The 26226-nt window shown below is 39.9% G+C and overlaps 2 protein-coding genes across 2 annotated transcripts; one reads left to right on the top strand and one right to left on the bottom strand.

The window, feature by feature from the left end:
* Positions 1–71: 71 nt before the first annotated feature.
* On the bottom strand, positions 72–15812 carry ndufs3 (NADH:ubiquinone oxidoreductase core subunit S3). Its single transcript, XM_048545520.2, has 7 exons — positions 15706–15812; positions 9181–9243; positions 7446–7543; positions 6745–6894; positions 2376–2501; positions 1043–1162; positions 72–372 (listed from the first exon to the last, which is right to left on the bottom strand). The coding sequence occupies exons 1-7, from the start codon at positions 15764–15766 to the stop codon at positions 205–207; spliced, it is 786 nt and encodes a 261-aa protein (XP_048401477.1). The 5' UTR covers positions 15767–15812; the 3' UTR covers positions 72–204.
* A 10-nt stretch (positions 15813–15822) lies between these two features.
* Positions 15823–24508, top strand: kbtbd4 (kelch repeat and BTB (POZ) domain containing 4). Its single transcript, XM_048545519.1, has 4 exons — positions 15823–15897; positions 18441–19067; positions 20332–20438; positions 22881–24508. The coding sequence occupies exons 2-4, from the start codon at positions 18464–18466 to the stop codon at positions 23736–23738; spliced, it is 1569 nt and encodes a 522-aa protein (XP_048401476.1). The 5' UTR covers positions 15823–15897; positions 18441–18463; the 3' UTR covers positions 23739–24508.
* Positions 24509–26226: the final 1718 nt, after the last annotated feature.

Below are 26226 nucleotides of genomic sequence, written 5' to 3'. Positions count from 1 at the left end.
AGACAAATGCCCAGGTTAAACATGTTCTTTCTTTGGATACAAGCAGTTATTACAGTTAAGACTGCTACAAATTATAAAGTTATACAAGTAGTTTATTTACATACGTTCCACACAAATTATTTAGGTGATACAGAAAAGTCATTCCAGGCCCACTTTAGATTTGACATCAGTTAGGATTTTCCCTAAAGATTCAGGTGTTCCTATTCATTTTGTCTCAGGTTTTTTCTCTCCAGCTTCAAGTTTGGGTAATTCAGCTGGTTCTCGGTACGCTGGGAAAGTTTCCCATGGACTGTTGAGGTCAAATTTGCGGAATTCCTGGGCAAGTTCAATAGGCTCAGCTACAATACGTTTTACCTCATCATCATATCGTACCTAAAAAGAAAAGCAACAGTTAGGCCAAGACAAAAACACAAGAACCGGGATGTAACGACAGGGCAGTATACGATATTGGTTAAACCACGGCTGAAGTATTATGCAGATTTATGATCAACACACAATACGAAGGATGTGATTGTACTCAAAGCAGACTCATCAAGATGTTGCCTGGGTTGAAGCATTTCAGAGCTATGAATAGAGACTAGACAGGATAGGGATGACATCCCTGGAGCAGAGAAGACTGAGAGGGGATCTGATGTGAGACTACAAAAGTATGAGTGCTATAGTTAGAATTAACCTTTCTCCTTACAGAGGCTAATTACCATTAAGTAAACATTTAAGCTAAGGAGCAAGAGCTTTAGAGGGGACTTAAAGGAGAGTATTTTTACCCCGAAGGTGGTAGAGACTGGAAGTAGCACAACATTTTAGGAATATGCAGATGAGCACCTGAAATGCCACAGCATATAACACTACAGACCAAGTGCTGGGAAATGGGTTTTGAGTAGATGGGTGCTAAGAGACTTTCACTCCAACTTACAAAGTTGACTCAAGTAGCTTTTAGGAGGGGTGGGGTATTGCCAAGATGTTTGCCGAGTGGGAGCGCAGAACAAGGAAGAAAAGGAAAAAGCTGCACAGATGTATAGCTTTAAAAAACATTATTTTATACCTCTATGTAGCCAGAGAGTGGGAAGTCTTTGCGAAAAGGATGGCCTTCAAATCCATAGTCTGTGAGGATTCGTCTTAGATCCGGATGGTCAGCAAAAAATACACCAAACATATCCCAAATCTGGAACAAATAGACAAGTAACAATCTAGCTTCCTGAAGAATTTGAAATTTTAAACTTTAGAACTGTCAAATTTTAAGCAAAGAGTACAATATTACTCGTATTTTGTCTATTCTAAATGTGTGTGTTAAATTTGGAACAACTTCTTAAAAAGAGCAATTAAGCCGAGACTGAAGCGTGTTAGGCAACTTATAAAATACTCAATTATATTTAAACACCCTACTTTTCATGTGATTACAGGCTATAAGCACAGTATAATAGCTTTAAATCACATTATTGATCATTGCATAATTAATTTTGTGAATTACAATACAGTACGCAATGATCAGTGTTTGCCGGCTCCACAAGAGTCCAAAGTTCTTGATTTCAGCAAAAGATCATGAAACATGAATGGAGAAATGGTGATCTAACTGATGAAACCTGCTCCCACCACAGACAACACGATTCAATCTTAAACTCCACTAGTTATCCACAAACCTCAAAACGAAATATCAAAACAAAAACAGAGGTTGCTGGAAAAGCTTAACAGGTCTGGCAACATCTGTGAAGAAAAATCAGAGTTAATGTTTCAGGTCCGGTAACCTTTCCTCAGAATAGGAAGGGTTACTGGACCCATAACGTTAACACTGATTTTTCCTCAGCTGCGACCAGACCTGCTGAGCTTTACCAGAAACTTCTGTTTTCATTTCCGATTTACAGCACCTTCAGTTCTTTCGGTTTTTAAGCAAAGAAACATTCAGCCATCTCCACAATTCAACAGTGGCCTGATCGAATATACAGATCATTATTTGCCCACCCCCACAACAATCATCCAAGTTGCTACATAAAGTTCACTGAGCATCAGAAACAGCAGGTTGACATTCTGGCTAGAATTCTGTCTACTGAGTTCCAAGTATAACGTAGCATATATCTTTGCCTTTCAAATGTTTCCTGGCAAAAGTGCAGATTTTACCTTCATCTCAAATCCTGCTCACAACCAGACAACGCCTATTCTTAAAATTGAGTTAATTTACAGAAGATAAATGTCTTCTGCTAAGAATGTGTAAGATGGTGTAATTTCTTGTTCCCTGTCCATCTCACTCTGTCTGCAATGCTGAATACACCCTTACCCCTGATTCAATTATTTTCTGTTCTCTGACTCAGTCTTGATTTGCTTAGAAACTGACTAGTGATAAAAGTCTTCTCGTAACATTTCATCCAATTTATTCAACTCACCTCTCTCTCATACCAGTTTGCAGCCTGGAACACGGGTACCAGGGAATCCAGTGGCGTCAACTCATCAGTGTAAGTCTTCACACGGATACGAGAGTTAAACTGCAGTGAAAGCAGGTTATATACAATCTGGTGGAAAGGGAACAGAAGAGATCTCAAAATTAAATCTCAACAATATCAGTACAGAAGGAACCTAAACCCACAATCAAGTTGAGGTTCCAAAGCTAAACTCCAAGTCAATGCCTACTTTATAGCAATCTTATTGTAACAAAGGCGATCTAACAAGCAATTTGGCATTGTAGGTTATTATTTTAAGGGATTCTAAAATGTTTAACCTTATACTTTTATGTTTTCATTTTAGAAAGGAGTTTTTCTGGGACCAATTGTTATGGGAAAGGACCGACTCAAAATTTAGTTCTGAGATTACCTTAATAAGAGAGTCACAGCAAGTTTTCGGTTCGACAGTGATGTACAGTCTAACATAGGGTATATACTTCTCATAAAATTCCGAACAAGAAACACTCAATGACTTCTCATTTGCAGGTTTTAGACTCCAATCTTCTCAATTTTGTCTCTTTTGTATTCTCTACACTAGATTTCTTGGCTGTACAAACCTGATTGGGAAGACTTCTTTTATCTTGATTTTATAGAATTAACCTCTTCCTCTCTCCACTCATCTTCAGCCCATAGTTGAGCATGCTTTTCTTAATCAACCAGATATCATTTGCATGAGCTTCACACCATTCCATAATGCTTTTTAAATCATTTTTTTTTATTTGACTTCCTTATCTCAAGCTTAGGGTCTTATCTCTTGAAGGGACGCAACTTTTCCAATTTTCTACTTTCTCATGTACATCAAGTTCTCAGTCTGCAAGGTCTTCCTACATGAGAACATAGGAATAGGGTTAGGTCACTTAGCCCATCAAGCCTGCTCTACCATTTAGTACGATCATGGCTGCTTAAACAATTCAATGTCTTTTACCCACACTGTCCTCATAACCCTTTATACCATTGATAATTAAAAATTCAACAACCTCTACTTTAACCATACTCAAAAATTGACCATCCTCAAAGAATAGGCGAAAAGATTTTCAAAGATTCACTAAATCTGAGTGAAACATAAATTCTCAACAGTTCTAAATGGTATTTCCCTTATTTTTAAAAATTGTATCCCCTGGTTTCAGACTGTCCAACCAGGGGAAACATCTTATCTGCGTCTACCTTGTATTCAGTATTCCGGAAGTTTCAATGAAATCATCTGTCATTCTTCAAAACTTAACAGAGAACAAGGCATATTAGCCCAATCTCTCATCATAGAACAGTCTCACCATCTCAGAAATAAGTTTGGTGAATCTTCACTTCACTCCCTATCTGGCAAAACTTCTTTCTGGATAAGAAGATCAAAAATTGCACAGTTCTTCTGGTGCAGTCTAACTAAGCTCCTGTATGACTGAAGCACAACTTGACTACTCCTTTAATCAAATCCTCGTGCAATGAAGGCTGCTGTTTCATTACCCATTCACCTGCACTTTAGCCTTCAGTGACTTAATGGGAAGGACAACCAAGTCCCTTTGCACAACTATACTTTCCAATCTCACCATTTAAGAAATATTCTGTATATCTGTTCCTCCAAAGTGGATAGCCTCATTTTTCCTTTTTATATTCCATCTGCCTTATTCTTAACCAATCACTAAACATGTCTAAATCCTCCGTTTTAAAAAAAACTCAAAGAATTGAGTGAGCTGGAAATCAAAAGTGAAATCAGAAATTGTGGAAAACCTAGGTCTGGCAGCATTTGTGAGCAGAAAGCAGAGTTGATGTTTCAGGTCTAGTGATCTTTCTGACTCACAGAAGCTTCAGTGGAGCCAAAACATTAACTCTGCTTTCTCTCCACAAATGCTTCTCAAAGTGTTGTCCAGCGTCTTCACAACACACATTTCTGCTTACCTTTCTATCGTCTGCAAACTTTAACATATTACATTTGGTCCCCACATCCAAGTCATTGAGCAGCTGGGGCCCCAAGTTCTAATTCATGCACACTTCACTAGTCACACTCCACCTACATGAGAATAATCTCTATATTACTAATCTATTTTGCCTTTATTGGTCAATCCTTAATCCATGCCAATGCATTACTCCCAATCCAATGTGGTATAATTTTGTTTGCCAAACTCCTGTGGGCAACCTTATCAAAATCCAAATATACTACATACATCAACTCCCCTTCAATTTTGTTAGTAACATCCTCAAAAACTAGACTATCAAGTCCCAGGGACTTCTCAATTTTCCAACCCACTAATTTCTCTAATATTGCCTTTTTATTAATCGTAATTTTCTACAGCTCCTCATGGTCCTTACTCGCTTGGATCTCTGATTCTGGAAGATTTCTTATATTTTCATCAGTGAAAATAGACAAAAATTATAATTTAGGTTCTCTGTCTTTTCTTTATTCCCCTTTGCAGATTCTCCTGACTTTGATTTTCATAGACCCACATTTGTCTTATTCAAACGTCTCTTTTTACAAACCTATAGAAACTTGTACAGTTTGTCTTTTATGTAGTTTGCTAGGTTGTATTCCTATTTGATTTTTCCTTATCAGTCTTCTTTGCCTGTCTTTGGTGTATTGCAAAATCTTCCCAATCCTCAGATTTATTACTATTACTCACCACATTATAAGCATTTTCATTTAATCTTACATAATCTTTAACTTTCTTTGTCACTGACCTATTTTGTGTCATGAGCATAGGAAAGATATCAAGGCATAGCCAGGATTAGATAAAGTGAAAAAGGGAGACTTATGGTAGATACTGAAGCACAAATCAGCAGAAGCCCTACAGGAGTACAGAACGTGCAAGGGGAAACTTAAAGGAAATTCAGAGAACAAGTACGGGGCGTGAAAGAATAGTGGCCAGTAAAACAAAGGCAAGTCCTAAATTTTTTTTTTTAGTACATTAAGGGTAAAAGGATAACTAGGTAAAGCCTATTAAGGACCACAGTGCTAACTTGCATGAAGCTGGAGGATGTAGGTGGCAAAATAAATCAATACTGTGTCAGTGTTCACAAGCAAGCGGGACAAAATCAGGAAGGAGAACTGTTATATACTTAAAGTAAGCAGCATTGACAGTGAGATTCAGTGTGGTCTGGCAGATTTAAAATTGGATAAATCTTTAATGCCAGATGAAACATATCCCAGGCTGTGTGAGGCAAATCAATAGCAGGAACACTAGTAATAATTTTAAATTCCTCTCTGGAGACAGGAGCGGTGCCATAGGATTGGAAGACAGCTAATGTGATACAATTAATCAAGAAAGGAGCAAGAAGTGGAACACGATTGAGGGGCATGGACAGAGTAGACAAGAGGGAACTTTTCCACTTGCTGGAGGACCAATTACAAGGACATACATACATTTAATGTAAGGGGCAGAAGATTTAGAGGAGATAAGAGGAAATTATTTTTCAGATGGTGACGGGCATCTGGAACACACCATCTTTAAGTGCAGTAAAGGCAGAAACCCACATAACATTTAAATAAGTATTTAGATGCACACTTATGATGACAAAGCATGAAAGGTTAAGGGCCAGGTGCTGGGAAATGGAATTAGAACAGTTAGGTGGGTATTTTTGACTGGCATAGACATGATGGGGCGAATGGCATTATTTTTAATGCTTTAATACTATAAACCTCCGACTCCATATTTTAACACTTCATCTTCCAGCTGCTAACATATTAATTTTACTGCTTCTGCTGGAAAACAAAACGTAAGAGATCTTGTGTGGATCAATCATCCCACCAAGTAAGATATGTATTATTAGATGTGAAGGAGCTTAAAACTTTAACAAAAGGAGTGCTGGACCCACTGTAATGTAGTTGACACTTAATTGCCTTCTGGGCGACTGGGGATGGCAGTAATTGCTGGCCTGGCCTGTGATGGCCACATCCTGAGAATGAATTAAAGAAAGCACATCAGGTCCGTCCCAATCTCTAGGGAGAAAAGAGAGTTCTGATGAAGGGTCACTGGACTTGCAATGTAAATTGTTTTCTCACTACAGGTGCTGCCAGACCTGCTGTGTTTCCCCAGAACTCTGTTTTTGCCTCAGATTTCCAGCATCAGCAGCTTTTGTATTTAGTTCAGAGCTTAAGACTAGAATATTGATGTGTTTGCCATCATCTTTTAATATGTTATTGCTGCAGTAAAGTTGTTCTCCAAATCAAGAAAGAAGTCTTCTTTGTGAGATCTAATATTTAATATCTGCAAAGCATTTAGAAATTGCGACTAAAGATACGCAAACTTTCAAAGGTGCAACAAATGTGCTATTCTGTAGCAGAATTGTAAAGTTACATTTCACCCTTCCCAACCAATTCTTCAATTACCTCAAACCTAAATGGACGAGAAGGGACATCGACTGCAGTTTCATCTACAAGAGATTTAAACTGGGCATTGGTGTGATCCCGAAGGAATGTCAACACTGGTATAATGCCCTCTGGATGGATAAAAACCTCCAACTCATTGAAACATGTCACCTGTTTAACAAAGACAAAGCAAACAGATATCATGTTTTCACATACAGGGTTGATCTAAATAATAACAGTATAACATATAACAGGATATAATAATGAACAAGTGAAACAAATTAATGGCCAAAATCATTTTTCCCTTTCAGTCCATCACCATTATTTTCACCATTGGATATATTCAGGGGTTAAGTAAGACAAATTGAAGGAATTAAGAAAGGGTGTTTTTTTTAATAGCTTTCTATACCTAACATTTACACAATAAGAGTGACAGTGAGATATCTTCAAAACATTGGTTGGGTGAGAAACCCTGCTTGTTATTTTAGGTGATGATTGCCTCCGACTTACTTCCACGATGGCACAGGACTGGATTCCAAAACAGGTTTCAGAAAACCATTTAATAGGCCAAAACACACAAGGGAAGAGATTTCCCAATGAAAAATCTAATTTCAGAGATGCCAATCCAGTATTTGGCCATACAACACAGATATTTCATTGATTTATAAAACTCAATAACCTGATTCATGTTTAGGTATCAGTCTAACTGCTGACACACTGACCTGAACTTGTTGGACGTATTTGGGAAGAATTTCAGCAACATATTCACCAAATGCAGAGAGCTGGTTGCGTTGTAGTTCATTCCTTGGTCGGACAGTAGCTGTGAATTAAAGTGCAGCACTGCTAAGTTAAATTTCACTGCTCAAATTCCTGTCATATTATCTACTATTACGAAATCTCAAACTTCTTGGTTTATTCTGCAGGATTTGCTAATATAGACAGATTATAAAGTTTTATAAAAAAACGAAGACAGCAATAAATGGTGTAGCTACTCAAACAAGTTATAGGCAGAGTATTCTGCAGAGAGTGATCCACCTCCTGACTCTCAAAAGCTTTTCCTTTAATTATAAGGCACAGATAAGGAGACTGAAGGAGTATTCTCTACGTCAGAACGGTTGCACTCTATTCAAAAGTTACCACATAATCTGGGTCAAAACACTTCCCTTGTTTGGCACCCTCTGTAGTTTTAAACATTCACTTTCTCTATCAGAGTAACCTGCCTGCAGTTCTATCTAAAGGATGCAAAGCAGCAAGTATTAATCTACAGTACAAAGTAAATTTACAAACCGACTAGAAAAACAAGAAGGGATCACCATCACCTTTAGGTTCTGCTCCACGGTACACAGCCCCCTAATGCAGTCACATAATTGTATCGTTATTGTCACTGTGTCAAAATACTGGAAACACTCTGTCTAAGAAAGTATAGCAGGAGTACCCAGAACATTGACTGCAGAATTCAAGGTAGCATCTTCTCAAAGACAACTAAGGATAAGCAACTGAGGCAGCCTTGCCAGGGATATATTCATGCTGAACAATGATGGAGGAAATTCCCAAATTAGGTACTTCAAAGGTCAAATAATTACCACCAACTCTGCACCAAGAACTATCAGTTCAAAAAGTGAATAACAGCTATCTTTGTGACTTCTCTGATCCTGAACACATGCCCACATGGTGTTTTTCTGATCTCTCGGTAGTCATCCTTCATACAAAATGACAGGTTGTATTTTGTTGAATAGTGCTGCGTACAATTATAGTGAATTAACCTCTCCTAAGCATTAGCCTGAGCAAAATTAACAAAGGTCCTCAGCTCACTGAATGTCCTTGCCCCCTTCGCCATCTCCCTGTTTGGGTTCAAAACAATCCACACCACAACTTCTGGCATTGGCTTGTTGGTCAGAGCTGCCAGGAAGTTGACAAGAATTAAGACAGTCTATCTCTGGGCTCCACTCCAAACTTTTAGTCAGGGCTTACGCTTCAACTGTCTCTCTCACAAGGTAACCATAAGGCAGTAGAGCTATCTGCCCATAGCTGGGAGATGGCTTCACAAGTGCCAGGTGTGGCCATGACAGCAGGCCTTACTGTATGTTTTTTGTTTTTTTTGGAGGGGGGGGCAGGTTTCTCTGACGTTTAGACTGGTTCTGTGAGGGACCCCGTTTGCCCACATTACCATAAGGAGGCACAGCCAAGAACAAGCTGGAGGACCAGCTGTATACACGGACAAGGAAGAACTTAAATATTTGGCTCTTGTTTTCATTCTTCTGTCCAGTGGTACAGCCCAAATATGAGAAGCGTGATAATTCTCTTCCACACACTACTAGCTGTTTTATTCTCTTTCAAATACAGAAGTATGATCCTTACCATCAATTTGAAAGTGCATATATAGGAGGAAATTTGCGTTATAAATGGGGTCGTTATTCAATCAGTGTACAACTGAAAATTAGCTTGGCATTTACTTACGCCGCGTCTCAGAAACGGATCCCTCAAACCTGATCTGAGAGGCCACAGCACCACAGCCAGGACCTATAATGAAAGCACAATGGCAAGATTTTTACATCACAAATGTACAAATAAAACAAAACATTTCAACGCAATGAGCCATTTTTTTCCTTAGCTCTAAATACAATAACTAAGTATAATAAATATTAAAAAGTTAATGGAATCTGCATTACAGGATGAAATGCCATGAAAACTTACAGAAATAACAACTTTATCAACAGAGACATAGCAAAATTTTGAGGAAGCACCCTTTTACACAAAGTGAAAAATGAAAAATTAGAACTTCCCAACAAGAGAGTTGGCATTGGTATAGTGCCAAAGTCATATATTGAAGCTACATTATAAAAATATTATGCCCATTCCAGGCTGAAACAGAAGTGCAATGCTGAGGGGAGTGCTTCATCAGAGGTTTTGCCTGTCAGATATCAAAGCAACGCCTAGTTGGGCCTGTATATTTGGATGCTCAAAAATTCAACAGCATTGGACCAAGATACAAGGAGTCATTGAGATGAATCCAGAAAAATGCAACCTAACATGGTGGGGAAAATTGAGGGGACACAGATGACAGTTTGGAGAAGTGACCAAAATGTGAAATTTCTGCCAGAAGTATGGTGCACAGTAAGAGGGCTCGTAAAACATATCTCAATTGCATTAGTTCATATGAAAGTGTCCTTTCAATTTAGTTTGATGTACAGTATTAGTACCTCCTAAGTGATGTTTCTTCTATGTTGAATTAGTTTGCTACACTAATATTCTCAAAATTTAAATCTAGTCCCTTTGTCATTTCCATTAGTTGCCAGGAAATTAATTTCTTTTAAGGAGTTAGTGGTCTATTTGGGGATCACATAGACAGATGACAACATATAGGTGACAGCCGAGGGGGCCATACAGTTGGCTGTGTCTCCACACCTCGACATCCAGTCTCAAAGTTCCAATCTATCCTTGCAGCACTGCAGTTTTCTTCTCTTTAGGTACTTATCCAATGCTCTTTTGAAAGTCATGATTGACTGGCCTCCACCATACAAGCTGTCCATTCCAGAACCTACTCAATCAGTCACCAAGTAGAAAAATTAACGCTCATGTCACCATAAGGAAATGAACCAACCAGTCACTTTAAATTGGCATCTTCTCCTTCTCAATTCTAGCATTAATGGAACAATTTCTCTATCTATTCTGTCCAGACCCTTCATAACAGTATCCAATATATTAAACCTCCACTCAACCTTCCATTCTGTAAAGAGAATATGCCCGGTTTCTCCAACCTCTAATTGAAACATCTTATACCAGAACCATCCAAGTAAATTTTTGGCATCCTCATAAAGCAATCATATCTTTCCTGAAGTGAAAATTTCCTGCACTTCCTACTTTTATTTCAGATTTCCAATCCCTGCACTATTTTGCTTTTATTAACTTGGTATCCATGTCAGCACTTTCCTTTACTCTGTGGACTTCAATTTTGCCAGCAGGTCAAACATATGGTTCTTTATCAAATCCCTTTTAAAACCCAGATAGACATCTCCATTACCTTCATGAAACCATTACCTCATCAAAAAACAATTAACCCATCCACAGTCAGCCAAGAGAAAATATGAAAATAGAATAATGAGAGGCATAGATAGAGTTGAGAGCCAGAGACTATCTCCCAGGGCAGAAATGGCTAACACGAGGGGTCATAGTTTTAAGCTGGTTGGAGGTAAGTGTAGAGGGGATGTCAGAGGCGGGTTCTTTACACAGAGTTGAGAGAGCATGGAATGTGTTGCCAGCAGCAGTTGTGGAAGCAAGATCACTGGGGACATTTAAGAGACTGCTGGACATGCATATGGTCACAGAAATTTGAGGGGGCATACATGAGGATCAATGGTCGGCACAACATTGTGGGCTGAAGGGCCTGTTCTGTGCTGTTTTGCTCTATGTTCTGTGTTCTAATAACATGAAAGGGAACAAAAATAGTTGGAGTGCAAGACTTGTGAGTCAGATTGGAAACAAAGAGGGTGATATGTGTTTATAGGCACAGGACAAGGTTAGAGTACTTGATGAAAACTTTGTATCAGTGTCTACTGAAGAAGAGGATGCTGACAAAATATAGGTAGAAGCAGTGTATGACAGAATAACGGAAAGGCTGTCTGCGCTTCAGACATTTAAGTCACTTGGTTCTTGTGGTTAGCACCCAAGATTGTTAAAGAAAATGGGGAAATAGTTGATGGGTTTGCCACAATCTTTCACTCTTCTCCAGATCAGGGAGAATGGAGGTGGCAGAAGACAAAGGGCAGATGTGACAACCTTATTCAAGGAAGGGTGAAAAGGACATTTCTAACTGATACTAACTGGTGAGACATTAGTGATGGATAAGTTTTGAAAATCAAAAAATTAGCAAGCATTGGAGATGCCTGAGTTAATTAAGAACAGCCATTTACAGGTTTATGGAAAGTGAATTGTGCATGTCTAATCTAACTGAATTATGTGATGACATAAAACAGAAGGTCCAAGGGAATGTGGTTTTTCTTGTCTACATTGATTTTAAGAATGTTTGACAAACTACTACAGAGCTGGTTAGCAAAAATCAGGCTCAGGAAGAGGAAGGCCAGTGTCATCTTAGATCAAAAGAAATAAAATTACTTACAGATAGAAAACAAACAGTGAGCCATAGTAAATAGTAGTGATTCAGACTGGAGGGTGGCTAGTAGTATTTCCTAAAGTTCTTTATTAAGGCTTTTTTACATATTTACCAATTTTGCCCATGATATATTCAGAGAAGAGGCAAACAGTGAGGTAATATAAACTGCCTCAAATACAACAAAGATCGTCTCACAGAATGGGCAGAACCTGGAATTGAATGGTCTTGTTGCCAGTTTTGCAGGGTATTTATCAATAACTTAGATCAATAGGGTATTCCAAATCTAAGTTTGATGATTATGTTAGGTGGCACAGTAAGCACTGGAGACAGAAGTGGGATATTGCAAGGAGACTTTGATAGTTTTACCCATAAAACCATGACAAATACAGTTTTACGTGGGAAAGTGACAGGTCACCCAGAGTAATTACAATGGAAGAATCACTACTTTCCAAGTGAGTAGTGGCAGAGCATGGAGATTCAAGTTCTCATGAATGAAAATCACAAACTGCTGGAGAGGGTTGAAAACTCATTTCAGAACCTAATGGAATATTAAACTTTATCTTAAGAAATACGGAATGCAAATGAATGGTGATTACGTTAATGTTACATAAAGCTCTTTACAAAGATACCATTGTAAAATGGATACATTCACAATGGAGGTGGGTGCACAATAGATTTCTCAGGATAATACCAGCGTTGAGAGGACTGAATGCTTTGCCCAGGGTTCAATTTCAATGAGTACAGAAGATCTACAGATGATTTAAATGAAACATGCAAAATGATTAAAGGCTTTAATAATGGGGAAAGTTCATCAAAACATGGAATAATTAGAGCTGAAAGGAATGGGGAAATCTAAAAACTCACTGAAATGAACATTAACACTAGGTCAAGTAAAATTACAATAATCAACAGGCATCAGATACAAAGCAGCCAAGAATCAGTTGAACAAGCAGGACAATACTTCATAATTTTTACTCAAAGTCTGACATACATCAACGAGATGGGTACCATCAGCAAATCAGATGCAGTTAAGCACTAAGACTTCATTTTACTAAGCTTCACCAGGAAAACATAGCAGGGGGCAACACATTGCCAAAAACTGCAATTACCAGCTATTCTGTAGTTCTAATATTATAGTAATAATTCATTAAATAAAATGAAGTATAACATTTAGCAACCACATGACATCCTAAATTACTTCACAATTAAACACTTAGAAAGCATTGTATTATAGGCAAATACAGAAGGCAATTTTGCAGGGTCTCACAACCAGCAATTATATTAACTCAGATCCTCCACTTTAGCAAAGTTGATTGCATGAGAAATAATTCAGCCATTTGAACTTTTCGGAACCATATTACACTGAAACTGAACCGGATCAGCTATAATCATACTTTGGTGACAATAGCAGGTTGGAGGCTGGGAATTCTGCAGCAAATAAATCACATCTCAACCACCCTAATGTCTGTTCAAAATCTACAAGGAACAACTTAAGAGTATGAGGGAATACTATCCATTGCCTGGACAAGTGCAGCTCCAACATGCTCAACAGCAAAACAGCATCCCAGTTGATCAGCACCCGATCTACCATCTTCAATTATCACGCCCTACATCATAGATGCACAGCTGGCAGAATTGTGCACTAACTGCAAGATTCACTGCTGCACCTCACCAAGCCTCTTTTATCAGTGCTTTTCAAGCCCAGAAACTTATACATAAAGTGCGGGACAGAATATATATGGGAACCTCACTACCTGCAAGTTCCTCTTCCCTCCCACCATCCTAACTTGGGAATTATATCACCATTCCTTCCCTCTGCTGGGTCATAATCTGGAAATTCCCTTCCTAACAGCATTGTGGATACACCTGTTATTTCACAACTAGAACAGCCCAAAATAGCTCACCATCATATTCTCAAGGGCAATTTTGGATTGGGCACAGGTGCTGGCCTAGCTAACGATGCCTCACATTCCATGTACAAATAAATTTTTAAAATCCCTGCTCTCACACAGTAGAAAATCCAGATATTGCAATGTAGACAAGAACATTCTGAACAGCTGAACAATGAAAATAACAAACTATTACTGCTAACATTTCTATCAGTTCAATCATGTCTGACATACACTTTCAACACCACTTTCTCACCCATGTTGCACGCTCATTATTCTGAAAGATTTAATCACTCCAAGATTCACAGCTTTTTGGGAAGATGCAGAAACAGTGACTCCCACTAGTAGATGCAATTTATTTTACAAAGTGTCAGTTTAATCTAACAAAGTATTTTGCCACATATCAATGTTCCCCTTTAGTTTTCAGAAGGTATTACAATTCTCCAGGATCAAGTCCCTGTTATTCTTGAGGCTTTGAATAGTTGAGTCAAACCCTCACCTTCAGCCCTGATGTTTCTCATTGCAGTGATTCTGAAATGTTAAGGGTTAATATCTGTTCTGCTCTCCAAGTGAAACATCTGTAAGCAACTTGATGCCTCATAAGCACCCCTGTTTCGCAGACAAATTACGGTAATCTAATTATGCTCTGTTCTCTGTAAAGATTGAACTAAGGCTAAAAAGACAAGCAAGTGTCCAGTCTCATACATTGTTTTTGGGCAGCTGACCTCTGGTTTACTGTCAGATGATTAAGTTACATACTATCGCTGTTGCTAGGCATGTAACTACGAGGGAGGAGAAAAAAACTGTATCTTGCATGCATGTCTGACTGTGCTAAAAAAGCCTGTATAAAGGGAGGAAAGTTCCCTTAATAGACAGCATCGCTTGACACGACTATGGAAGCCCTGCAAAGTTTGTTAAGAAATCCTCCAAAAGCTTGTACTTGCTTAAATAAACTGTGGCTGTGCACAGAAGTCGGCGCATTGCATTTGTATCAAGTGTGTAGGAATCTCCTAAAAGGGAACCCAACAATCCAAAGAAAACTCCAGACTCTTCATTCTCCCTACCTCACCCCCACACCCTCTGCACAGAAGCAACTCTACTCCAGCAAGAAAGTCCACAACCAGCACACTAGCAGCACCCACAAGCCTCCTAGCAATGCCATAACCCCACACACACTCAGGGATCTCACAGACCAAACTGCTACAGCAGCTCACTGCCTCCTAAACAGCTGCAGTACCCTCTTCTTCACATCCCTTTCCTCAGCTGCAGTGCACACTTTCGCCACCAGCACCCAAAACCCCCAACAGCTGCAGCACCCTCTTGTGCACCCCATCAACACCCTCTATGCTCCCCCTCTCCACCAGCTTCAACACCCTCTTCTGCTACACCCATTGCACCCTCCTCTCTGCTTGCCCCTGCCTGCATCTCCACCCTCTTACCCACACTAGTTGTATGATGCACCCACTTCTGTCTCCCCTCCCACCAGCTGCAGTATCCTGCCCTCTCTCCACCACCACCCCCACCCCGACACTGGCTGCAGCACCTGACCCAACCAGCAACACACTGCTCCCCACCAGCTGCAGCACATTCCCTATTTCGCCCCAAGCTGCATTTCCCCTACCTCCCCCCCTCAACTACTTGCAACACCCTTTGCCCTCTTTCCCCCATTCACTGGCTACAGCATCCTGTTCTCCTCGTCTCACACTTTTCCTTTACACCCCATATCCACAGTGCCCTGTCTCAACAGCCCACTTCCAGTCTCTAGGCCTGCACCCGGTTTATCGGCAGTGGCCACCTCCAGGTGCCGGCTGCGCACGAAGGTCAAACAGCGGGGACACGGATTCTCCTTCCTCCCCGAATCCTTCATCAGTCGTCGTCGTCGTCGTCGTCGTCGTCGTCGTCGCCGCCTCCTCCTCCTCCTCCTCCTCCTCTCCCGGGGACCCTACACCGCCTGCTGCGCCCTCAGTCGTCGCCGCCACTCACCCACATTCCGGAAGGTTCTCAACCATCCGGCCCGAGCCAGACCCACCAGCCTGGCCGCCATACCAACGGAACCGGAACTACCGGTCCGCCCCCCCCAATCCTTTCCTTCCTCGCCGCCGTGTTCACCTTCACTCTTCCCCCCTACCCCCATCCCCTTTCGGACGTTGTGGCCGCTGCTCCTGATAATTAAAGGTAAAAACAAAACACAAAGAGAGCTTTGGACGCGTTTGGAAATGCGATTCCGCTCGGTTAATAAATAGAGGTGAATTCGAGGGAATTTCCTATTCCTGAGGCCTGGTTGTTGATCTTCTTTCTCCCGGAGCCGCAGGGCCTGAATAATACACTTTCCTGTTGAATAATTTCACCCTTTTCAGAATAAATTTCTTCATTTAATAATTCCATCTTCCTGTTTCATAACATTCTTTTCTGCTTAATAACTTCAACTTTCTGTGTAATAGTACTATTTTCTGTCTAATTTCCACTTTAATAATTTCTCCCTTTGTTCCATTTTTTTAACTCAGTGAATCATTTCCCTTTCCTATTTAATAGTTCATTTCTGCTTAACAAGTTCACCTTTCTATTTAATAATACAACCTTCTGTTTCACAATTTCCATTTCATTTAATTGTTCACATTTCTGCTTATAATTGCACCCTTACTTTTTTTGGCAATCTTATTTTATAAAATTTGTTCATGTGACATGGACGTTACTGCCGAGGCCAGAATTTATTGCTCATCACTAATTTATTTCAAAATGCGGTGTTGGGTCACCTTCTTGAATCACTGCAGTCTGTGTGTTGTAGGCATATCCACTGTCCTATTAGGAAGGGTGTTCCAGGATTTTGATCCTGTAAGCGAAGGAAAGTTTCAAATCAGAATCGTGTACAGCTTGGAAGGGAAATTTCAACTGATTTTGCCCTCCTAGGTGGTAGAGGCCATAGCTATGGAGTTTGCTGTTGAATGAGCCTTGACGAATTACTGCAGTGCATTTTACAGATGGTACGCAGTGCTGTCACTGTACATTGATGAGGAAGTGAGTGAATGTCATTGTGGTCAATAGGGTACAGTCGGTTGGCTACTTTGCCTTGAATGGTGTTGAGCCTGGGAATACCACTTATCCATTTTACTCCTCCACACTCGTGACTTGTACCTCATTAGTTATGAACAGGCATTTGGGAATCGTGACAAGAGATATTGTGGAACTCCTAACCTCTGACCAGTTTTTGTAGCCACAGTTTATGTATCTAGGTTCAGCTTCTGATCAATTTTAACTTCCAGTATGTTGATAATGCAGTTTGCCATATTTCTGCTTAATAGAGTCATAGAGATATACATCACAGAAACAGACCCTTTGGCCCAATATATCCATACCAACCAGATATCCCAGATAAATCTTCTCCCATTTGCCAGCATTTGGCCCAGATCCATCTAAAGCCCTCCCATTCCCGTACCCATCCAGATGCCTTTTAAATGTTGTAATTGTACCAGCCTCCTCCGTTTGCACTGGCAGTGCATTCCATACACACACCACTCTCTGTGAAAAAGTTGTCCACTAGTTTTGGACTCCCCACCCTGAGGTGAAGACCTTGTCTATTTACCCTCTCTGTACCCTTCATGATTTTATAAAGCTCTATAAGGTAACCCTTCAGCCTCTGACGCTCCAGGGAAAATAGCCCCAGCTTCTTCAGCCTCTCCCTATAACTCAAACCCTCCAAATCTGGCAACATCCTTGTAAATCTTTTTTGAACCCTTTCAGGTTTCACAACGTCCTTCCTATAGCAAGGAGACCACAAGTGAATGCAGTATTCCAAAAGTGGCCTAACCAATGTCCTGTACAACAATGTCATGTTGTAGCTGTACAACATGACCTAACTCCTATAGTCATTGCACTGACCATAAAGGCAAGCATACTAAATGCCTTCTTCACTATCCTATCTACCTGCAACTCCACTTTCAAGGAACTATGAGCCTGCATTCCAAGGTCTGTTTGTTCAACAACACTCCCCAGGACCTTACCATTAGTGCATAAGTCCTGCCCTGATTTGCCTTTCCAAAATGCAACACCTCACATTTAACTAAGTTAAACTCCATTTGCCACACCTCAGCCCATTGACCCATCTGATCAAGGTCCCGTTGCACTCTGAGGAAATTCTCCACTATCCACAACACATCCAATTTTGGTGTCATCTGCAAACTTACTAACCATGTATTATCTATGTCTTGTTAAATATTGAATTTTTTTGCTGTATTTTTCCCAACGATACTGCCTCAGGAAATACGGATAATTGTTAAAAGATACTCATTGCCATCCCAGGCTTCGGGTAAGGTTCCCACATAATCAGTTAAAATCCCATTCAGTGGTTTTTCAGAAGCTTGAATCAAGTTGTTTTAAGTTCTGGTTGGGCTTTGCCCATTACCTTACACGTTGCAGTTAAAATCGGATCATCCATGATCTTACTGAAAGGTGCAGCTGCTGAAAAGACCAAGTGGCTTATTCTTGTTCCTCTATTGCATGTTCATGTATTCAAGCAAAATATTGCTGCTTTATATTATTGTTGATGTACAATATTCACATTTGTGCTTTGTTAAAGTGGAGATCAGCAAAAGGAATGACTGCCTTTAAGTTTCTATTGTTGTAATAACATAGAGAAGTTTATGGATACAAAATACTTAAAAAAAAATTTTTACATTTTGAAAATTTAAACAGTTTATTTTTTAATGTAATTATTCCTATAGGTCCTGTTTTACCACTTGCTAAAATGGAGCCAAATAGTGATGCAGGAGGTGCAGCCATCGCTGGAACAACAGATGAAAGTTATTTCATGAGCTATACCTTCACAGATAGATTCCATTCTGTGCGAGTTGCCCAGAGTATTATGGATCTGTGCCTTGAAGACCGGCTCTTTGCAGATGTCACCATCTCTGTGGAAGGCAAAGAATTCCAGCTCCACCGACTCGTGCTTTCAGCTCAGAGCTGCTTCTTCCGTTCCATGTTCACCTCTAATTTAAAAGAAGCTCATAATGATGTTATAGAACTCAAAGATGTGAATGCAAGTGTTTTCCAGCTTCTTGTGGACTATATTTACCGGGGCACTGTAAAACTGAGAGTGGAGGACCTCCAGGAGACATATGAGGTGGCAGATATGTACCAGTTAACATCACTTTTTGAAGAATGCTCTCGGTTTTTGGCTCGGACTGTTGACATCAGGAATTGTTTACAGGTCATGTGGTTAGCAGATCAGCACAGTGACCTGAAACTGTACACTGCAGCAAAACAATGTGCAAAAACACATTTGTCACAGCTCCACAAGACAGAAGATTTTGTGAAACTACCTGTGAGATTGTTTACAGATATCATTAAAGGTACGTGTTTTCGGTCTTGATTTTTATAATGAGTCTTTCTTGAGTCCAGAAGGCTGTAACTTACCTAAGCAGAAGTTCAGGTGCTGTTCTCCAAGTTTGCATGGCTTCACTGAGACACTGCAGCAGGTCGAAGATGGAACTACGAGCATGCAGACAAGGTGGTGAATTAAGTTGGAAGCATTGGATGCTCAGGATCATGCTTGTGGTCTAAGTGGAGGTGTTCTGCAAAGCGGTCACCCATCTGCAGCGTTCTGCTTTTCATTTGTAACTAATGATCTTCCCAGAAGTTCCCTTATTGGAAAAAATTGGAAACGTTTATACTCTGCTGTAGAAAAACTATCATTAAGGAGCCAGATTAAGGAGGCTACAATAGAATCTGATTGATTTGTGAATCACATTGCATTAAGTATAAATTGAAATACGCACATGTACTGGAATTGACACATCTCCATTGAAAGTTGTTGGGATGTTTTACAAAAGTAAAACACAGTGGTGTGATTGGCAGTGCCACTGCTTCTGAGCAAGAAGTTAATGTTCCGTACTGTGACTTCCAGAAACTCCAAGTTCATGTTCCATGTCATGCCTTGGTGACAATGAATGTGCACTTATAATATGGCCAAATACCTTGATTTTCAATTCTCCAACAAAGCCCAATGGGAGGCAGTAAGAAAGGAAAAACTTCCTGGTTAGCCATGTGATGAAAAGTACATTAGTGCCTCTACCATCACTATCCATGTCTCCAGGCTGAAATATGGGTGTAAAAGTGTAAGTTCCACAATAAGGTGAGGTAGAGGTGAGTAGTAATGTCACTGAGCTGGTAATCCACAATCGAGGGCTAATGTTCTGGGGACATGGGTTCAAATCCCACTGTAGCAGATGTTGAAATTTGAATTCAACAAAACTCGCCAATAACATGCTGATATAATGACAACAATTGTTGTAAGTACCCATCAGAATCACCTATGTCCTTTAGGGAAGTGAAATCTACCTCCTTATCTGGTTTTGCCTACATGCCATTCCAGATCTAAAGCAATGTGCTGACTCTTAACTGCCCTTTAGGCAATTAGGCGTGGCCAATAAATGCTGGCCTAGCCAGTGACACCCATATCCCATGAACAGATCTTAAAAACTCAGACTCTGAGTAAACTGCAGCATACCACCATCAAGCTTGGTGGTTGCCAGAAGAAAAAAATCAGCCGAGTGTAGATTATATGAAAACATGCTGGCAAACTAATAAATATGCTTCTCTTTCCTGTTACTGTAGATGGTGTTCCTAGTTCTCAGAAACCTGCCAAAGCCATAGAAACATGGATAGATCACAACAAGGAAGAGCGAGCACAGTACTCTGAGAACCTGACATCCAGTTTAAAGGTATGTTACCTCAAAACTAGGCTATCCTTCCCCAATACGAATTGAAACTAATATTTCCTGTGAGTGTGAAACGGAAGAATTCATGCAGAATAATGCTAATTGTAGAGTTTGGGGCTTGGCTTTTATCTTTTCTGGAAACACATTATTCCAAACTTTTCCAAATAGTGAGAAGTATTATCAAATAAGTGACGAATGTTGGTTTAGTGGTAGAGTTCTAGATAATGCAACACCCCTAACATGGAAAAGTCCCTTTTGAGCTTCAGGACATCATGACAGGACTCTTCAAAGAAGCATCCTCAGCTCAACCATCTGCAACTCATCCATCAGAAAGATTGGGACTGTCTACTAAAGTTTCAGTGTTCAGTCTCGATGGTATCTTCAATAGTGGAACTGTCCATGTTAGATTCCAGTAAGAACAGATAATATCCAAGTTTGAGCAGTCAAGTGACAGGTTACATGAATGCCAGATAAAAGTAGTCCACGACTATCTTGAACAAGTGTGCCCAATCATCTCCCCTTGTCTTTCAAGATCCACAACCATTGACAGATTTCCCTCTATCTTATGAGGGCAGTCGCCATTGACCAGAAGTTAACTAGTCCTGCATACCAGCACAATGGCCATAAGGGCAAATCAGAGTTTGAATACCCTCAACAACTCTCAATATGCAACCTTCCCAGAAGGACAAAGGAAATGTTCAAGGATACACTGGAAGTTTCCTTGAAGCATGGCTGAATGGCTATTAATGATGCAAAGAAGCTGGCTACCAATCGTTCAAACTAGCAACTTGTTCATCTAGCTGCAATTTGCTTTGAGACAAAAGACAACAGTAGCAGAGAAGTTAAAAGGAAGCCACTCCTCCACTCTGGATCTCACTACCTCCTGAGACACCTTAGTCCATGTGCTTAAAGATCTCTGGGTCATGAATCAGCCTGTTTAGTCATATTTAGTCAGGCAGAAATTTGGAGACCCATGGTAGAACATGACATGAATGGACATCATTTTGAATCAATGGACAGCTGACAGCTCTATAATGAGTAGCTCATCACCTTGTTTCTCAAAATCTCTCCATTGAAAGATTGAATTAGAAATATGATGGAATACTTACAGTAGCTTAGATAGGCACAACTAAGCAACGCTTAATCCAGAACACCTCTAAAAGATTGATACTCGTATTGAACTTCATGCTCTTTTTTCACCAGTAGTTTACATCATTATTGTGACAAAAATCAGCACTCCCTAATCACCTCTACAATTCAGGGCGTGAAAGCAATGTAACGAGAAAATTCTTACCTACAAATGTCCCTGCATGCAGTAGACCAGCTTGATTTTGACGTTTGTTTGCTATCCCTGTTGTTTCTGATTGGGTATCTTAGAAGTTTCCATCTTGAACCCTTTTAGGAGCTGCATCATCACAACAGTGGGACGGGTGAGAAATTCAATCTTACCAATGCTGGCTGTGTCTTGAGTACCAGTTTTAAAAATTGCAGTTTAACATTTGCAAGCAACATCATTGAATGTTATTTTTCCACTCAGAGTACATCTATTTTTATGAAGTTCACTTATCAAAAGCTAATTAAAGATCATGATCTGAGTTAAATGTGGACCAATGAAGCAGGATTTAATATATTTAAAGTAAAACCTAGGCAGGAGGCCCCTTAACCATCGATTACAGTACAAGTTCATTGAGTGGGATGTATTGTTTGGTAAATGGTGATACCAGTAGAAACTGCCAAAGTAGGAGTTTAGCTGATAGTCCTCTAAAAGTTAAGAATCAAATGTAATTTGAAACTTGACAATGATTTAACGAGAGGCCATTTTTGTTAGGGATCACTGCAATAATCACCAAATGCATTGTTCTGATTATTCCAAGTTTAATATCTAATCCTTCCTTTATTTTCCTGGCAAGACCAGAAAAGATGATCTTGCCACAGTTTGAAAATGCAGATCAATTTAGCCAGTATTCATCCTTTCTAGGATTAAGTTTAATTTTGTAATACATTTTAATTACTAACCAAAACTGGTCTTAGCAAAAATTGTAGGTAATTCATGACAGATTTTCAAATACATTATCACTTGATATTTTAAAGTGGATTGTACAACTGTTTTGCTGTAAGAGGAGACACAGCACAGCACAGGAACAAGCCCTTCCACCCATCAAATTACTGGTTTGCCAGTATGTATTCTCCACAGAAACTGATCGAAAGAAGACCTTTTTGATTTACTCTAAACTCAGAACAAAGGTATTTTGTGTGATTACAAGGAAATGATTCAACAAGTCATAGTGAGCACTTAAGTCATCCTAGCAAAAGAAGATAGTCTTTTGGAATCCTCCCATGAATTAAATATCTGTTTAGCTTGTATTAATTTTGAGATTATTATCTAAAGATTAAACTGTACCATATTGTTGTTTATCGGCTTTGGAATTTTTTTGTCTCATACAGGAAATTGGCGAAATTGTTCATATTTATCTGATTGGAAAAGAAGACACTCGGACTCACTCACTTGCAGTTTCTTTACATTGTGATGATGATGCCATCAGTGTCAGTGGACAAAATAGATTGCGTCAGCAGATTACGGCTGCGTGCAAGCATGGCAGTGACTTATATGTTGTGGGTGGCCCCATTCCACGCCGAATGTGGAAGTGTAATATGGAGACAATGGACTGGGAACAGTGTGCATCACTGCCAAGAGATCGGCTTCAGCACACACTGGTATCTGTGCCAAGTGAGGATGCCATTTATTCACTCGGTGGAAAAACTCTACAGGATACGCTATCCAGTGCTGTCATTTATTATGTGGTCCGTGATAATGTGTGGATTGAAACCAATCAGCTGGACACTGCAGTATCTTGTGCTGCTGGTGTTAACCTGAATGGAACTATTTATCTTCTGGGTGGGGAGGAGAATGACCTGGATTTCTTTACCAAACCATCGCGTCTCATCCAATGTTTTGACACGCACTCTAGAACGTGCCAATTAAAATCATACCTTCTCCCCTTTGCAGGCCGTATGCATGCTGCTATTCACAAGGACCTAATTTTTATTGTAGCTGAGGGGGATTCTTTGGTTTGTTACAATCCTTTGCTCGACAGCTTCACCAGACTGCGTTTCCCAGAGGTATGGAGTCGTGTACCTTCCCTCTGGAAGATTGCAAGTTGCAATGGATGTATCTATGTTTTCAGAGATAAGTGCAAAAAGGGTGATGCCAATACATTAAAACTGAACCCAGCCACATCTGTGGTGTCAGTAATTAGTGGAATTGAGATACTGCTGACGAATTGGCAATTTGTTTTGGCATGATTTCAAGTCAAAACTGCAATTCACCTTTGCAGGACTGTTTTGCATTGTGAATGTTTGTCAAAGTTTGGTGTTATGACTTAATTCAGTATCAATCCATAATTGTACATCTTGTTTTCCCATATCCATTAGTGATCAGATGTTTGTTACATTTAACAGGAGATTTAACTGCAGATTTTAGCTCTTTAGTATATTGGCCACAACATTTTTGTTTCTAAATACAGCAGTTGTGAACAACATTTGATTTTTTACATATACTGCTTCACAAACTATATTGATCCCATTTGAAATTAGAATAGTAGTGTAAGGATAAGAAGAGGGAAGCCTCATAATTCTACATAAGTGTTATGGCCAAAAATATTTCTCACTAAAGCAAGCAGCAATATTATTTTCAACATTACTTTTTTCTTAAAATTATGCTATCAATTCCTTTTATAACAGAAATAATGTAGTTCTGCAATACATGCTTGATGTTTCAAGTCTGATCAGGGAACATTTCCTTTATGTCCCTACATATGTGTAATAAACTTGCTCTTTATAAATAGGCTTCTGATTTTATTGCTTATTGCATACAGAGGAATCGAATGACTATACTTTGTTAAAGTGTGTTGCACTGTCGAACAGTGGGCTGCTGTAAGAGTACGTTATAGCACTGAATAATCATCTCTACTGTACATCTGCAAGACCCACGCTCGAAGTATTAAATTTAACAGGCACCATGGTCCCCAACCTTCAACTGAAAAGTCAGGAGATTGTGGTCCACCCAGCAGAAGAATAGCTAAGATAACAAAGTGTGGAGCTGGATGAACACAGCAGGCCGAGCAGCATCTGTTCATCCAGCTCCACACTTTGTTGTCTCAGATTCTCCAGCATCTGCAGTTCCCATTATCTCAGAAGAATAGCTGCCCTGAATTTTTTTTTTGTTAATATACTGGAGGCAGGATATTCAGTACTTGGGGGAACTGGAGAAGGCATGCAACATGGAATTGAAAATGATGAGTGTTTGGTGTCTCACCAGGCCTATGTTTGCAGGCCCTAGCTAAGGCAGAATGGGTACCACGGTTTGGGAGGTCAGTGTGGGTAGACAGTTTAAGGGAGTTGGTAAAATCTTGGGTGCACAGATAGACTCAGAAAACCTGATTAGGAGGAACCCACCACCAGACCAAGTAAGAAATTTTGCCTACATGCTTAGCATGGGCCTTTCCCACAAATGAAACCCTCAAATGGGTATAATTGTTAATTTGAGAGTTTATTTGACAGGCTGATTGGACCTTCCACCTGATCTAATGTGCCCTTCAAACTCTCTTGTGGGTCCAAACCCTAATTTCTCATTTCTATCAAGGACTCCTCAAGAAGGAAAAAAATTTCTGAGGACTGTATCAGGCTTCATGTGTTTAGCAAACCTAAAGGCAGGTAACCCAATCACCTTCTGACCAACAGGAGCAGATAGTAAGACAAAGAAGGCAAGTTGCTAAAACGATTTCGATGGACATAGAGAGGCTAAACTAATTACCAACTCAATACTGGCATAAGTTTGATAAGTAGGGCAGATAGCCCAATAATCAACATTGCAGAAGCAGATTATCTGGTTATTGATGTTTCTGGCAATTTCTTTACTAATTGGTTGCTGCACTCCTACAATAGTGACAACACTCCAAAACTACACGAGCCTGTAAAATGCTTTGGGATATCATGAGGTCAAAGAAAATGCTACGTTTCCTGCGCCCCCCATCGCGCTTTATTTATTAACAGGATGAAGGCATTACTGCTAGGCAGCATTTATTTGCCCAAAGACAGTTCAGAGTCAGCCACGGTGCTGTGGGTCTGGATTCACGTGAAGGCCAGACAAGGTAAGGATGACAGTTTCCTTCCCCAAAGGGCACCAGATAGGTTTTTCCCCAACTATCAGCAATGGATTCATGGCCATCATTAGATTCTTAACTCCAGATTTGGTTATTTTTGAATTCAAATTCGCCATCTGCTGTGGTGACATACAAACCCAGGTCCCCAGAATGTTATCTGGGTTTCTGGATTAACAGATCAGCGATAATACCACTAGCCCATCGCCTCCCCTTCAATTGTTTTTAAAACAAAACCCTTGTCAAGTCCAATCAATCTGTCAGAATTTTGGATTCTATGAGAAATGCGTTTATGATCAAATTATGTCTTGATACTGTTGTTTGGTAGTACTAAACTTGAATATTGCTTTAAAAAAGTATTTTGTCAAAGATAGTAGGAACTGCAGATGCTGGACAATCTGAGATAACAAGGTGTAGAGCTGGATGAACACAGCAGGCCTGAAATGTCAGCCTTCCTGCTCTTCGGATGCTGCTTCGCCTGCTGTGTTCATTCAGCTCGACAACTAGTTATCTCATTTTGTCAAAGATTTTCATTTGCACTTAATAACAATTTTCAAGAAATACCAATGTGAAGGAAAACAGTTATATGTATGAGAGGAGAGTGTTGATTGGTGGGAAAATAGTCTCTTGTT

The sequence above is a fragment of the Stegostoma tigrinum genome, chromosome 17 (assembly GCF_030684315.1).
Source record: "Stegostoma tigrinum isolate sSteTig4 chromosome 17, sSteTig4.hap1, whole genome shotgun sequence".
Lineage (NCBI taxonomy): Eukaryota > Metazoa > Chordata > Chondrichthyes > Orectolobiformes > Stegostomatidae > Stegostoma > Stegostoma tigrinum.
The sequence above is the reverse complement of the archived record's forward strand: the minus strand, read 5'-3'. Positions and strand labels throughout refer to the sequence as shown.